Below are 13,575 nucleotides of genomic sequence, written 5' to 3'. Positions count from 1 at the left end.
ACTGTGTTCGTTTCAAATCCCGATCCCTACCCCATATCTGTTGAAGGTGTTGGATGGTGAGGGTTAGAGTGAGGGGTCAGTACTCACCACCTCGTGTATGGATCTGTTGAAGGTGTCGTCCTCAGTGAGGATGAGGAGGATGATGAGGGCCATGTAGACGTGATGAGAGTTCCTGTCTTCCACATGGTACAGGATCTCTAGGATGGGCACCACCTAAAGGAAGATAATTAGAAAATGACCATGTGTGTTGGTTACTCATATTGGTTTCATTTCATTTAGACAATTTATTCAACCAGGATAATCCACTCTGAAATGCCACCGTTTTCCTTCCTGGTCTCCTGCATGTGTTCCTGCGGTGTGGGGCGGGACAGAACAGAGGGGGCGGGACAGAACAGAGGGGGCGGGACAGAACAGAGGGGGCGGGACAGAACAGAGGGGGCGGGACAGAACAGAGGGGGCGGGACAGAACAGAGGGGGGACAGAACAGAGGGGGGGGCAGAACAGAGGGGGGGACAGAACAGAGGGGGCAGGACAGAACAGAGGGGGCAGGACAGAAAGGGAGTAGTGTGGGTGGGACAGAGAGGGGGCGGGACAGAAAGAGGGTGGTGTGGGGCGGCACAGAAAGAGGGAGGGACATAATTGGGGTGGTATGGGACGAGACAGAGGGGGTGCTGTGGGGTGGGGGGCTGGAAGTGGGGCGGACACCAGACCTCAACCAGAAGGCAAGCCCTGACATACACCCAACATCACTGCATCCCAGACTAAAGAGACACTGGGAGACAGAGAGTGTTGTTCCACAGGGGAGCTGTGTGGATGGTTTCATTGTGTGTGTGGGAGTGATCCTCCTCCCCAACACATTTAAAACCTGCTGAGAAGTGACATCACAGCACACCCCGCAGGACCAGCTGTCCATTGTGTGCCAACATGTCAGCTGGGAACAATGAGAAACTAAGACAAAGCGGATGACTAAGATTACTAAAGCCTTGTTTCACATTGGAAGTTTGAAGTGACTCAAATCAAATAAAAATTGCATATCCGATTCGAATCTATTATTTTTCCTACAGTCTGAACAGCACATGGAATTGGATATTTCAAGACACAATTCAAACCACCCTGCCAGCAGCATACCACCCTGCATACCACCCTGCCAGCAGCATACCACCTGCATACCACCCTGCATCCCACCCTGCATACCACCCCATACCACCCTGCATACCACCTTGCATCCCACCCTGCATCCCACCCTGCATCCCACCCTGCATCCCACCCTGCATCCCACCCTGCATCCCACCCTGCATCCCACCCTGCATACCACCCTGCATACCACCCTGCATCCCACTGCTGGCTTGTCTCTGAAGCTAAGCAGGGTTGGTCCAGGTTGGTCCCTGGATGGGAGACCAGATGCTGCTGGAAGTGGTGTTGGAGGGCCAGTAGGAGGTCTTTCCTCTGGTCTAAACATATATATATTTTTTTATCCCAATGCCCCAGGTCAGTGATTGGGGACATTGCCTTGTGTAGGGTGGCATCTTTCAGATGGGACGTTAAAAAGGTGTCCTGACTCTCTGTGGTCACTAAAGATCCCATGCCACTTATCATAAGCGTAGGGGTGTTAGCCCTGGTGTCCCGGATAAATTCCCAATCTGGCCCTCATACCATCATGGTCACATAATCATAGACATACAAAACATAGAAAAGCGCCATTTTGTCATATGTTGATGTGGTGCTGGAGACGATGTAGTTGAACCATTCTCTTTATTTTTCCTTTAACTTACCAGGTTCTCCATGTCTGTGCGTGACAGCATGTAGTTCCTCATATTGGTGTTCTGATGCAGCAGCGTATAGAGTAACAGCGTAGCCTGGTCAGACCTCTGTTGCTCACACAGAGCCGTGTACAGGCTGTTGAAGTTAATCTGGAACGTATGGTGCTGCTCTGTCGGGATGGACGATGTGTCTAAAGGGGGTCGAAACGCTTGTTAGATACTACTGCCCTGGTGGAACTGGGAACACAAGCATTTCTCTACAGCCGATAACTACTGCCCTGGTGGAACTGGGAACACAAGCATTTCTCTACAGCCGATAACTACTGCCCTGGTGGAACTGGGAACACAAGCATTTCTCTACAGCCGATAACTACTGCCCTGGTGGAACTGGGAACACAAGCATTTCTCTACACCCGCAATAACATCTGATAAATGTGTATGTGACCAATAACATCTGATAAATATGTGTTTGTGACCAATAACATTTGATATTTAAGCCATTCAGCAGACACTCCTATCAAAGGCAAATGACAATGAGACACACATTCACCAATAGTTCCCTTTAAGTCTGCTTCTATTGGTACAATATGTAATACTGTAAGTAAACATTCACATTCGTCATTTAGCAGACGCTCTTATCCAGAGAGACTTACAGTTAGTGCATTCATCTTAAGATAGCTAGGTGGGACAACCACATTTCACAGTCATAGTAAGTACATTTTTCCTCAATAAGTTAGACAGCAGCAACAGGTCAGAGCTCGCGGTCTCAGGGTACAATTGAAAATGAGACCCTGGTCTCAATTGGGCTCCCCTGATTAAATAAAAAAGTATGTATTTTCAATAGATAAGACCAAATGCCTTAGCATTTAGACAGGCAGTGATAAGGGAGGGGGGGGAGATACAGTTACATATCTCAATAATATTTTGACTCAAAGTACCCCCCCCCCCAAAAAAAAAAACTTTTGGTAGTGTTAGCTAGCATTAGTAGGCTGTACCTGCCCCAAATCGCCAGTATTTTTTTAACCTATAACTTGTTGTCCCATCTTCTTCTTAAATAGTGAGTCAACATGTTTTCAGCACTTATTTCAAACTCAAAACTCGTTTTCTCGTGCTCCTGGAACATCAAACTGCTATAAAATCGCAAGCATCAGATCACAATACATATTGTATCGGCACCTAAGTATGAAATCAGATAATATTTGTCACGTACACAGTTTACAGCTAAACGGGCAGCTAAATGCTTGTGTGCTAGCTCCCTCAATATATTGTGGTCCTTCTGTAGCTCAGTTGGTAGAGCATGGCGCTTGTAACGCCAGCGTAGTGGGTTCGATTCCCGGGACTACCCATACATAGAATGTATGCACACATGACTGTAAGTCGCTTTGGATAAAAGCGTCTGCTAAATGGCATATATTATTATTATATTATTATATTATTATATCGCAGAACAATATCCAATATTCATAATAAGAGTTTCATTGAAAACAACAATGTAACATGACAATTTCGTATTGTGAGGTCCCCTGGAGATTCCCGGGCCCCACAGTGTGTGTTTTTGAAGCAGCTGTCTGTAAGAGGTGTGCGTGTGGGCATAAGGTGTGTGTGTAGGGCAGTACCTTGTGTGTTTTTGAAGCAGGTGACAGCCTGTCTGTAAGGGGTGTGCGTGTGGGCATAAGGTGTGTGTGTGTAGTGCAGTACCTTGTGTGTTTTTGAAGCAGGTGACAGCCTGTCTGTAGGGGTTGGGGCAGTCGTTTGGTCCATCTGTCAGATTGGCTAGCACCAGGAGTAATAACAGGCTCTGATTGGATAAGGGAAGCGGGTTCTGTTCCTGCTCCAATCCTGGTTTACTGCTGGCTCCGCCCAGTGTGAACACACTCCACAACCCACCTGAAGGAAACGCAAAGGTAGAGAATATTACTATTGTTAACACTTTCTATGAACACCCTTTTCCTAATGTCTTACAATCTCATTTACAACACCTTATAAGCCATGTGAAAAACAGGACAACTGCTCATAAATTACAACATTTTATTTTTCCCAGCACAAGGTGAAACTTATAATGAACATGCTGTTTAATCAGTATCTTGATACGCCACACCTGTCAGGTCAAAGGATTATCTCGGCAAAGGAGAAATGCTCACTAGCAGGAATGTAAAAACATTGGCTAAAATATTTGAGAGAAATAAGATTTACACACATATGGAAAATATCTGGTTTCTTTGATTTCAGCTCATGAAACATGGAACCAACACTTTACATATTGCGTTTATATTTTTGTTCAGTAGAGATATTGCTATTGAAAACTACTACTTTTCTGAACATCACATTGTATTCTCTCTCAGAACAGTGGATTCTGGCTCGGCTAAACCTTACAATCTGAGAAGAAACAACACAGACAGTGTATCAGAAGATCTGTCTCAAAGTGAAAAGGATTGGTCTCCATCTAGAGGTGAGAGACAGAACAGAAAATAGTTTCCCAGCATGACCGATTGTTGAAAGAAGAGCAGGCAATGTCAGTTATCAGCTCTGATGTGGTCAATACCCTGACCATGTTCAACCCACTAGTTATCAGCTCTGCTGTGGTCAATACCTCAACCATGTTCAACCTACTAGTTATCAGCTCTGATGTGGTCAATACCCTGACCATGTTCAACCTACTAGTTATCAGCTCTGCTGTGGTCAATACCTCAACCATGTTCAACCTACTAGTTATCAGCTCTGCTGTGGTCAATACCCTGACCATGTTCAACCTACTAGTTATCAGCTCTGCTGTGGTCAATACCCTGACCATGTTCAACCCACTAGTTATCAGCTCTGCTGTGGTCAATACCTCAACCATGTTCAACCTACTAGTTATCAGCTCTGATGTGGTCAATACCCTGACCATGTTCAACCTACTAGTTATCAGCTCTGCTGTGGTCAATACCTCAACCATGTTCAACCTACTAGTTATCAGCTCTGCTGTGGTCAATACCCTGACCATGTTCAACCTACTAGTTATCAGCTCTGCTGTGGTCAATACCCTGACCATGTTCAACCTACTAGATATCAGCTCTGCTGTGGTCAATACCCTGACCATGTTCAACCTACTAGTTATCAGCTCTGCTGTGGTCAATACCTCAACCATGTTCAACCTACTAGTTATCAGCTCTGCTGTGGTCAATACCTCAACCATGTTCAACCTACTAGTTATCAGCTCTGCTGTGGTCAATACCTCAACCATGTTCAACCTACTAGTTATCAGCTCTGCTGTGGTCAATACCTCGACCATGTTCAACCTACTAGTTATCAGCTCTGCTGTGGTCAATACCTCGACCATGTTCAACCTACTAGTTATCAGCTCTGCTGTGGTCAATACCTCGACCATGTTAAACCTACTAGTTATCAGCTCTGCTGTGGTCAATACCTCGACCATGTTCAACCTACTAGTTATCAGCTCTGCTGTGGTCAATACCTCAACCATGTTCAACCTACTAGTTATCAGCTCTGCTGTGGTCAATACCTCAACCATGTTCAACCTACTAGTTATCAGCTCTGCTGTGGTCAATACCTCGACCATGTTCAACCTACTGGTTATCAGCTCTGCTGTGGTCAATACCTCAACCATGTTCAACCTACTAGTTATCAGCTCTGCTGTGGTCAATACCTCAACAATGCTCAACCTACTGGTTATCAGCTCTGCTGTGGTCAATAGCCTGACCATGTTCAACCTACTGGTTATCAGCTCTGCTGTGGTCGATACCTCGACCATGTTCAACCCACTGGTTATCAGCTCTGCTGTCGTCAGTACCTCAACCATGTTCAACCCACTAGTTATCAGCTTTGCTGTGGTCAATACCCTGACCATGTTCAACCTACTAGTTATCAGCTCTGCTGTGGTCAATACCCTGACCATGTTCAACCTACTGGTTATCAGCTCTGCTGTGGTCGATACTTCGACCATGTTCAACCCACTGGTTATCAGCTCTGCTGTGGTCAATACCCTGACCGTGTTAAACCCACCGGTTATCAGCTCTGCTGTGGTCAATACCACGACCATGTCCTTCTATCTAATCGGTTAATATGTTAGTCCATGTGGTTGGACAAAGACCTAAAGCATAGAAATTATTTTATTTTAATGAAAGATGGAAAAATTGACTGAGGCCCAGTGTGTCCTTGTACCCAACTTGGTTTGACTCTGACAGCAGAGCCATGGTCACTCCCCCTCTCTGGCCCCTTAGTCTCTGTCCGGACCCCCACAGTCCTCCCTCTGTCCCCACTGTCTCTGTTCGGTCCTCCCCAGGTCTCTGTCAGGTCCTCCCCAGTCTTCCCTCTGTCTGCCCCCCCCAGTCCTCCCTCTGGGTCGTGTGTTAGTGCCACCTTAACACCAGCTAGTACTTCTTTCTCCCTCCTTCCTATCCCCTCCCTCTTCTCTCCTCCTTCTGCCTTTCCCTCTTTTTATCATCTCCCTCTTTCCCCCTCCCGCTCTCCCAGCCCCCATTCTGTGGCTAGCCCAGAGCCAGAGGATGTGAGCGGAGCATTTCGCTCTGGTACCGCTCAGCCACAGGCTCCGGGGCATGCTCTGGCCAGCATTTTTCATTTCCTTCATCACTGTTCTTCGGATTAGGCATATTCTGTAGTATTTATTCAGCCAACGCCACCACTAATGCGCAGAGATGTTGATACGAGTCGACCAAGAAATAGGTCACAGCCTGTGTAATTGATGGCCTGATAATCAACGCAGCAGCACAGGAAACGTTTACATTTCTTTACAGGCTATTGTCAAAAAGAGTTCAGAACAGTGCTAAAGTTGTCTATCAAGTGTAAAATCTGAGCACAACTGAAGTATCTGATCATCAATAGATTAGTAGTGTTGAGCATTTAACCGACATTTCGGTTATTTTTCAGGTTTTTAAAACACTAATTGACCGAAGTCGGTTCAATTATTTAAATTCCATTTAGTTATTTTTTCTATGAGCTCGATGTAAAGTTTCTGTAGAGATAAATCAGATCAAGGCTGAACTGTGTCATGTAGTAGGGAGTGTTAGTTTCCAACAGACCAATATTCTACATAGTTTAGCTCAGAAAATGTGGAAATGAGCTACAATGACCATAATCCATTGCAGGCCCACTTAAACTTGTCCGGTCTGTGCGGAGCAGGCACGGAGACTGCACGGTAAAGCAATGCACGAGTTGAAAATATTGAAGGTACGCGGTACTCAGAACTCACTAAAGCAGCGTTGCTCCATTGACAATGCATGACTTCCTCCGGAACACAAAGAGTTTGATGCATTTGGTGGATGTGAGGGAGCGAGAGAAGAGAGAATGTGCGATCAAGAAGGATAGAAAAGCAGTTGCTCCATGAGCCTGAAAATACATCATCTAAGTGATTGATAGTTGGCATTCAGCAGTCAAAAGTATGACTTATTTACTTTGAAGAACTACTAAAATAGTGATTTTGTCAGACAGCAGCTCTATAGAGATATGATGACATGGAATGAAATATCAAACATTTTATTAAAGTAAAGTAAACGTGAATAAATTAGGGCTGTCCCCGACACAAAAAATCTTGGTAAAAATTGTCAAACTTATTTTTCCATATATAGACATATGATATATGTTTTAATCAACTACACTGCTCAAAAAAATAAAGGGAACACTAAAATAACATCCTAGATCTGAATGAATGAAATATTCTTATTAAATACTTTTTTCTTTACATAGTTGAATGTGCTGACAACAAAATCACACAAAAATGATCAATGGAAATCAAATTTATCAACCCATGGAGGTCTGGATTTGGAGTCACACTCAAAATGAAAGTGGAAAACCACACTACAGGCTGATCCAACTTTGATGTAATGTCCTTAAAACATGTCAAAATGAGGCTCAGTAGTGTGTGTGGGCTCCACGTGCCTGTATGACCTCCCTACAACGCCTGGGCATGCTCCTGATGAGGTGGCGGATGGTCTCCTGAGGGATCTCATCCCACACCTGGACTAAAGCATCCGCCAACTCCTGGACAGTCCGTGGTGCAACGTGGCGTTGGTGGATGGAGCGAGACATGTCCCAGATGTGCTCAATTGGATTCAGGTCTGGGGAACGGGCGGGCCAATCCATAGCATCAATGCCTTCCTCTTGCAGGAACTGCTGACACACTCCAGCCACATGAGGTCGAGCATTGTCTTGCATTAGGAGGAAGCCAGGGCCAACCGCACCAGCATATGGTCTCACAAGGGGTCTGAGGATCTCATCTCAGTACCTAATGGCAGTCAGGCTACCTCTGGCGAGCACATGGAGGGCTGTGCGGCCCCCCAAAGAAATGCCACCCCACACCATGACTGACCCATCGCCAAACCGGTCATGCTGGAGGATGTTGCAGGCAGCACAATGTTCTCCACTGCGTCTCCAGACTCTGTCACATGTGCTCAGTGTGAACCTGCTTTCATCTGTGAAGAGCACAGGGCGCCAGTGGCGAATTTGCCAATCTTGGTGTTCTCTGGCAAATGCCAAATGTCCTGCACGGTGTTGGGCTGTAAGCACAACCCCCACCTGTGGACATCGGGCCCTCATTCCACCCTCATGGAGTCTGTTTCTGACCGTTGAGTAAATGAGCATACACATGCACATTTGGGGACTGCTGGAGGTCATTTTTCAGGGCTCTGGCAGTGCTCCTCCTGCTCCTCCTTGCACAAAGGCGGAGGTCGCAGTCCTTCTGCTGGTTGTTACCCTACTACGGCCACCTCCATGTCTCCTGATGTACTGGCCTGTCTCCTGGTAGCGCCTCCATGCTCTGGACACTACGGTGACAGACACAGCAAACCTTCTTGCCACAGCTCGCATTGATGTGCCATCCTGGATGAGCTGCACTACCTGAGCCACTGGTGTGGGTTGTAGACCCCGTCTCATGCTACCACTAGAGTGAAAGCACCGCCAGCATTCAAAAGTGACTAAAACATCAGCCAGGAAGCATAGGAACTGAGAAGTGGTCTGTGGTCACCACCTGCAGAACCACTCCTTTATTGGGGGTGTCTTGCTAATTGCCTATAATTTCCACCTGTTGTCTATTCCATTTGCACAACAGCATGTGAAATTTGTCAATCAGTGTTGCTTCCTAAGTGGACAGTTTGATTTTACATTGTGTTGTTTAAGTGTTCCCTTTATTTTTTTGAGCAATGTATATGCACTGAGCTTGTCTGAAGCTTTAAGGGCACTGTTTGATTAAATAATTAAGACGCACAAATGACTAGCGGGAGTCCGACCGCAATTCATTTGAATGTGATGGGCCGGGCCCAGACTTGCTGCGCAAAAATGTGACTGACTAGCAACCCTTTCTCTCTCCTCCCTGCTGCAGCAATCACCACAGAACATCAACAGTGTTTATCATGCTGTCTGTGTTGCTGAAGCTGTAACAATTACAGACATTTCTGACTGAGGTTTTGTTACAGAAATCCCTCATTTGTTGAGGAAAAACATTCCCTATTCCCTCAACCCTTGCTCTCTTTACGTAACATGCATGCACGTGACCAATAGGACACGACCTATAGCATGTCACGATCACATCAATAAACTCTAAACAAAGTAACATGTGACAACAAAAACTTGAAACGGGGGACGTTTTTTTCTCTCTTGTTTTTCCTTAGGGGTGGATCAGCTTAATATTGCGGAAATATATTAACGGGGGAATGTTTACTGTTTGCCCAGGAGGTAATGGGGAAGTCAGATGTGTGGAACAAATTTGACTAGTTATGGAAAATACTGGAGATCAAGAAAAAGGAGCAAGCGCTGTGTCTAATTTCTTTGACCGTTAGCAACAATGTATACAACACTAAATAAATTAAGAGTACCAGAGATTCTTTTGTAAAACATTTGGTCAAGCCTTTATTACAGCAAAGACTAAAACCAGTCATTCATTCGTGAATGCAATTTCCAAAATGGAACGGTTTATTTATTGTTTACATTAACTATTCAAGGGATGCTTTGTTATTTCATTTTAAAACTAAAATGCTTGATTGTATTTACATTTACATTACATTTAAGATTGCTCTTATTTCAAGTGCATTCAATGACATCCAGTGGGACAGTCACTTAACAATAGTGCATCTAAAACTTAGGGGGGGTGGGGTGAGAGGGATTACTTAACCTATCCTAGGTATTCCTTAAAGAGGTGGGGTTTCAGGTGTCTCCGGAAGGCATTAATGATTGGTACGCTGTGTGATGACCTGAACAAGTGAAGAATTGATTGATACCGTAGCCTACATAAGCATTGACATATATGCTTAAGTAAGTTATGTAATAATAACAATAAGGTGATCAAGAAAGTTATTATTTTTATTATTATCATTTGGAACAGTGTAAACCACAATAAATCAATTAAAAATAATACCAGAGGCTGTTCAAATGGGAAAAAAAGTAAAGAGCATTTATTATTATTATTATTATTATTATTACAGCATAGTAACGATTAAAAACAGCCACATTTGTTTATCCGACATGTGGTTGAGTGAAGCTTGGTGCTCACGGAATCAGTAGGCTATTAAACACTCAAACAGGCAACAGAAGCAGGACGAGTTTTATTTCTGTACAGCCAGGCCCATTGAAGAGTTAGGTTATTAATTATAGATCTACTTGAGTTGTGGTTTCCTCTCTCTCTCTTTTCTTAGACAATTAAGTCAAGGGCTGTTTTCTCATCTCCTCATTCTGCTGCTGCCTCCACCACATTGTTCTCAACACCAACATGCTGATTAACTTTACTATTATGCACATAGCAACGTGGTCTAGGAAAAGAGTGCCAATTCAACAGCGCACTGATGCGTTTCAGAACAGCGGACAGCCAGCATTCAAAAGTGACCAAAACATCAGCCAGGAAGCATAGGAACCGAGAAGTGGTCTGTGGTCACCAAATGTTATAAAATATTATTTTTTATTAGTGTTGCACCATTGATCTTATGTAATATAACCATGTACAATTTCTGTAGCAAATGTCTTAGAGTGATGGACTCTGCCATCCCCACGGCCTCCACAATGGATTAGTCCAATCAGACAGGTGTCTTGCACATCTTGATTATATATTGTTTTTGCTACTGCTCGACTAAAGAAATCTCGGTCGCCCAACAACCTATCGAGCAAACAATGGAACAGTTGACTAAATGGTGTCAGCCCTAGAATAAATGGTTAATAAGTGATAGGCATTGTGAAAGCATTCTACCCACATAATGCAACATTTTTATTTTATTTTTTTAAATCCGTGACTATTTTGTTAATAGTCGAATCTACCTCAAAAAGCTCCAAATCGTTCAGCACTTTACACTAGAGAAAAAGCTATTTGTTTTTAACACAGCAGCCACATATCATCAGGCAGGCCCTGGTTCAGTAGCCTACGACCTGTTGTTTCAATGTTGAAGTGCCTTACGATAAGAGTCTACTTCAAAGCCAAATGGAACATGGTGTTAATAAAATTATATTTTTTAAACAAAAAAAAAACGAATAGGACAAATTTAGAGGGGCAGTTTGTTTTCCTGTGAGCGTATTTCTTGCGGAACGGTGAAAAGACGTTGCGCACTGGAGTGGTGTATAAAGACGATGGGTGGGATTTCCACATACTCTGCCCACAGGCCACAGTGCTGCTCCAGCAGTCCTAATTTCCTGCATGGCGTCTAGCGGTGGCGGCCGGCAGCAGTAACCCAACAGAGGGGGGGGGATGAGCAGCCCTTGTGACTGAGCCCTGCTCATCACTGGCACCAGACCGGCTGGAGCAGACCCATTTCTGTCAGAGCACTGACCAGCAAAGCAGCATCCCGAATAGCACCCTATTCCCTATGTTTTGTACCTTACGGGTCCTGGTCAAAAGTAGTGCACTAGATAGGGAATAGGCTGACATTTTGGACACAGTACAGAGCAGTGCCAGGTCCTGGCTGGCTGACAGCAAGGCTTCCTGACTCACTCTACTGACTCTCTCTTTATCCCCCCACAACACTGCTCTTCTTTCCCTTCTCCAGCTCCCAGGCATTGATACTGACACCAACAAGGCCAAGCCATTTTGGAATTTCTCCTCAGCTATCACGCTTCTGTGTAACCATGTCTGTGTAAGGATGAATAATAGAGTCTACAGTGGTTTAGCACAGTGTGTGTGTGTGTGTGTGTGTGTGTGTGTGTGTGTGTGTGTGTGTGTGTGTGTGTGTGTGTGTGTGTGTGTGTGTGTGTGTGTGTGTGTGTGTGTGTGTGTGTGTGTGTGTGTGTGTGTGTGTGTGTGTGTGTGTGTGTGTGTGTGTGTGTGTGTGTGTGTGTGTGTGTGTGTGTGTGTGTGTGTTGAACTATACTTGTGGTGACCAGAAGTCCCCACAATATTTTTTAACAAACACATAATTAACCAATTGGAGACAATTTGTTGGTCCCCACAGTTTTTGGGGGAACCCACGAGGTGAAATGCTATTTCTAGGGGGTTTAGGGTTAAGGTTAGAGTTAGTGTTAGAATTAGGTTTAGGAGCTAGGTTTAGGGTAAGGGTCAGGGAAAATAGGAATATGAATGGTGACCAGAATGTGTGTCACCACAAGGTTAGTTTTAACAAAGACATAATTAACCAATTGGAGACAATTTGTTGGTCCCCACAGTTTTTGGGGGAACCCATGAGGTCAAATGCTATTTCTAGGGGGTTTAGGGTTAGAGTTAGTGTTAGAATTAAGTTTAGGAGCTAGTTTAGAATTAAGTTTAGGACCGCCATAATGGCCATCATGTGGTCTATAGACAGGACGTGACATCATCATTAGGGGTAATAATGACAGACAGTAGTAGTTTGTGCAGAGAACCTTGTACTGTATCAAGTCTCTTATACCCAGCATGCCATCTACACTACATATGAAAAGATATGTGAACACCATCAAATTAGGGGATTCGGCTATTTCAACCGGTGTGGTTGCTGACATGCAATCTCCATAGACAAACGTTGGCAGTAGAATGGAGTTACTGTAGAGCTCAGTGACTTTCAACGTGGCACCGTCATAGAATGCCACCTTTCCAACAAGTCAGTTTGTCAAATTTCTGCCCTGCTAGAGCTGACCTGGAAGTGCTGTTATTGTGAAGTGGAAACGTCTAGGAGCAACAACGGCTCAGCCATGAAGTGGTAGACCACACAAGCTCACAGAATGGGATGGGATTGCCGAGTGCTGAAGCTCGTAAAAAACGTCTGTCCTCAGTTGAAACACTCACTACAGAGTTCCAAACTGCCTCTGGAAGAAACGTTAGCAAAATAACTGTTTGTCGGGAGCTTCATGAAAGGAGTTTCCATGGCCGAGCAGTCGCAGACAAACCTAAGATCACCATGCGCAATGCCAAGCGTTCGTTGTAGTGGTGTAAAGCTGCCGACATTAGACTCTGGAAAGCCTTCCCAGAAGAGGAGTCTGTTATAGCAGCAAAGGGGGGACCAACTCTGTATTAATGCCAATGATTTTGTAATGAGATGTTCAACGAGCAAGTGTCCACATACTTTTTCATGTAGTGTGTCTACGTCTGTGAGTTATCTTCTACAAGCTAACACCAGCATGGACGAGACACTAGCATGAGATCATAGACAGGACGTCATCCAGGAGTACTACCTGCTCAAACACAATCTGTACTGCAGATATGGGTCTGGGGCTAACGGTGGACGATATGAAGACATCTGTACTGCTGATATGGGTCTGGGGCTAACGGTGGACGATATGAAGACATCATCTGATACTGAAGACATCTGTACTGCTGATATGGGTCAGATATGAAGACATCTGTACTGCTGATATGGATCTGGGGCTAACGGTGGACGATATGAAGACATCTGTACTGCTGATATGGATCTGGGGC

General features: G+C 44.7%; 1 protein-coding gene across 4 annotated transcripts in view; it reads right to left on the bottom strand.

The window, feature by feature from the left end:
* The window catches only part of dym (dymeclin), a 209,872-nt gene that overhangs the window by 128,313 nt on the left and 67,984 nt on the right, over positions 1-13,575 (bottom strand). For all 4 annotated transcript variants that reach the window (XM_046305083.1, XM_046305084.1, XM_046305085.1 and 1 more), the window contains exons 9-11: positions 3,459-3,647; positions 1,773-1,951; positions 88-213 (exon numbers count right to left, since the gene is read on the bottom strand). In XM_046305083.1, the coding sequence (XP_046161039.1) occupies positions 88-213; positions 1,773-1,951; positions 3,459-3,647 (494 nt within the window). The remainder of the gene's footprint in view (positions 1-87; positions 214-1,772; positions 1,952-3,458; positions 3,648-13,575) is intronic.

This window comes from Oncorhynchus gorbuscha, linkage group LG16 (assembly GCF_021184085.1).
Source record: "Oncorhynchus gorbuscha isolate QuinsamMale2020 ecotype Even-year linkage group LG16, OgorEven_v1.0, whole genome shotgun sequence".
NCBI lineage: Eukaryota > Metazoa > Chordata > Actinopteri > Salmoniformes > Salmonidae > Oncorhynchus > Oncorhynchus gorbuscha.
This window is presented reverse-complemented; position numbering and strand designations above follow the sequence as displayed.